The sequence below is a fragment of the Corvus brachyrhynchos genome, unplaced genomic scaffold (assembly GCF_000691975.1).
Source record: "Corvus brachyrhynchos isolate BGI_N302 unplaced genomic scaffold, ASM69197v1 scaffold65, whole genome shotgun sequence".
Lineage (NCBI taxonomy): Eukaryota > Metazoa > Chordata > Aves > Passeriformes > Corvidae > Corvus > Corvus brachyrhynchos.
In genome coordinates, this window is record NW_008238365.1 from 1,194,533 (window position 1) to 1,197,032 (window position 2,500).

General features: G+C 43.6%; 1 protein-coding gene across 1 annotated transcript in view; it reads right to left on the minus strand.

The window, feature by feature from the left end:
* Positions 1-2,500, minus strand: part of SRRM1 (serine and arginine repetitive matrix 1) — a 14,513-nt gene that overhangs the window by 7,378 nt on the left and 4,635 nt on the right. The window contains 3 exon segments of the mRNA XM_017736233.1: positions 1-96; positions 1,598-1,717; positions 2,250-2,453. The exon segment at positions 1-96 is cut by the window's left edge and continues 269 nt beyond it. Of these exon segments, the coding sequence (XP_017591722.1) occupies positions 1-96; positions 1,598-1,717; positions 2,250-2,453 (420 nt within the window).

Sequence of the window (2,500 nt, forward strand, 5' to 3'; positions counted from 1 at the left end):
ACGGGTCTCTTGGGAGGCTTCTTTGGTGGAGAGCGGGAGCGCGACGAGGACGAGGAGGAGCTGCTGCCGGAGAGCGAGGCCGAGGAGCGTCTTCTCCTGCAAAGCAAAGCCCACATCAGGTCCTGCCTGGCCACAGCGGGGAACATTTCAGCACAAAGAACAAAGAACTGCAGTTGTTTGCAAGCACAGACACTGAGCCACAGACAACAGCACTTCCCAAACATGGTGGACTGCCTGCAACTCTTGCTTTGGAGAAGAGGAGGATAACGACCAATCTTTCACAGTTATTCTTAAACTACAGTAGTGAGCTAAAAATTGTTAGTGTCACCTTCACTGGCTTTCTGTCAATCTACAGGCTACAGCTAAGCCTTTTCCCTGGAAACAATTAGTTTTGGTTGGGCTCTCTAACTTCTGGGTGGTTAAGAGAATTCTCTGTGTTAGCACGTGTGACTTAATGATCTCCAGAGCAGATCTGGGTAAGAGTTTAGTGTGCAAGCACACTAAAATGTTTTACACCAGGAGGTGAAAATTTCAGACAACTTAACAACTTAACAATTCAGAATCGATCTATCCATCCTTATGTTTTAGTCTTTCATCTTTACTTTGCAATTTTAAAAGGTAGGGCCTCAGAATTCTGCGGCAAAATTTGTGGCAAGTTCTGTTGCAATTGTGTACCTGCAGAATCCACCTTTGGCTGCAGAATTCCTGAGAACCTGGAAAAAAGAAACCCTACCTTGAGTGAGATAAACATTTGCTGAAAGGGAGCTCTTGTACATCTTGCAACATACATGTTTGATACTTTTCACAGTTTTCCCAGTAACTGTGTGAAATGAACATATTGACAAACTCAGGAAATAGTCATCACTTTGTCACAGAAAGGAAGAGAAGTGTTCCTTCCTCAAAAACAACTGCTGTACACAAGAAGCATCAGTTTGGTTCTCTTCCTATGAAGAGGGTAAGAATCTGTTCTCTCCCCATGAAGACAAATGTCTATTTTGACATTGCCAAAAGCACATCATTTACTTTGCAAGGCAGCTAAGAGTTTTGCCTCTAGAACAATTCTTATGCTGTGAAAAATGACTTTCAACACCAAAGGGCAAAACTTGAAGAATTTTAAGTAAGAGAACATGAAGAAGAAACATACTTCAAGTCCAAACTTAATTTTACGTGATAGAAATACAAGTCATAATTAAAAATTCCCAATGAGTAAAATTCAATTACTTGTTCTCATTTTTTTCCCCAGGCAGGAAAGAAAAGCACTAAGACTTAAGCAAAAAAGCCCTAAGAGATGTCATGTCAGTCTGTGCTGGGAGCTACCCAGAGCCATTCGAAGAAGTAACAGCTCTGAAATTGCCACTTTTCAAAAAGGAGGAATTCTCATCACTATCCTAACTCAGAAGAAATCATTTCACAGCTACAACTGTATTCCCCCACAACACACTTGGGAAATGTGACACCGCAGTTTTTCCATCGCTCTAATCACACACCTGCCAGTGCTAAGGTGAGATGAACGAGGTAATTTTGCTAACACAGCTACAGTTCCCTTTAACTTTCCAGGTTTAGCACTTCCAGCTGTCTCAAAAAGCAGGGCTCTTACCGCCTCACGGGGGATCTGCTCCTCCTGTGCCTGGGTGGGGGAGGCATTCTCCGGGGCGGGCTCCTCCTGCGCGGGGACGGCCGGCGCCGGGGGCTGGGTCTCCTTCTAGGGGAGTAAGACCTGTCACAATCAGAAATTCCAATGAAAAGCAACTATCTAACTTTCAAAGTTGAGGAAATGTATCCTCGGGGCACTGAGTGCAGAGTTGCTTCTCTCCAAGTGCATCATGTTAAGGTTGTATTTAGGTGAGGATGTGAAATGTACTATCAGGCACAATCAAGGCTTTGAAGTTTAACATCATCTCTCTATTAAGCAGTGAAATACTAAAAAAAAAAGGAGGAAAAAGGAGTGTTTTACAGCATTTTCAGCATCAAACCCATGACCTAAAAAAAGGCTACACAATTCCCACTATCAATATTAAGCAGCCCAATTCCTTCTCCAGTCAACGCTGGTCACCATGAACATCTTCTCACGAGTCAGTACAAACAAAACACTCCCAAACGGATTTATGCACCAAGTGCATCTTCCTTATTTGGCCCAAAACATCCACACCTCTAAAAACACCTCTAAAAACATCACTAACCAGGAACACTAAGTGGCACCTTCAGCAGAAAATATTCTCAACCCTCACAATCAGCACTGGAAGCCCTACCTTGACCGTGATCTGTGGCGCCTTCTGGGTCGAGAATGAGATGGAGAACGGGATCTGGATCTTGACCTGGACTTGGACCGAGATGGGGATCTCTGACGAGTCTTCTCCTTCTCCTTCTCTCTCTCCTTCTTTGAATTACGTTCTGGTGAAGTTTCCTTAGTCTCTGGTACAGGAGGTTCAGGTTTAGGAGCTTTTGGGATATCACTGTTAAAAGTAAGGACTTTATTTGTAAGCACATACAAACCACAGCC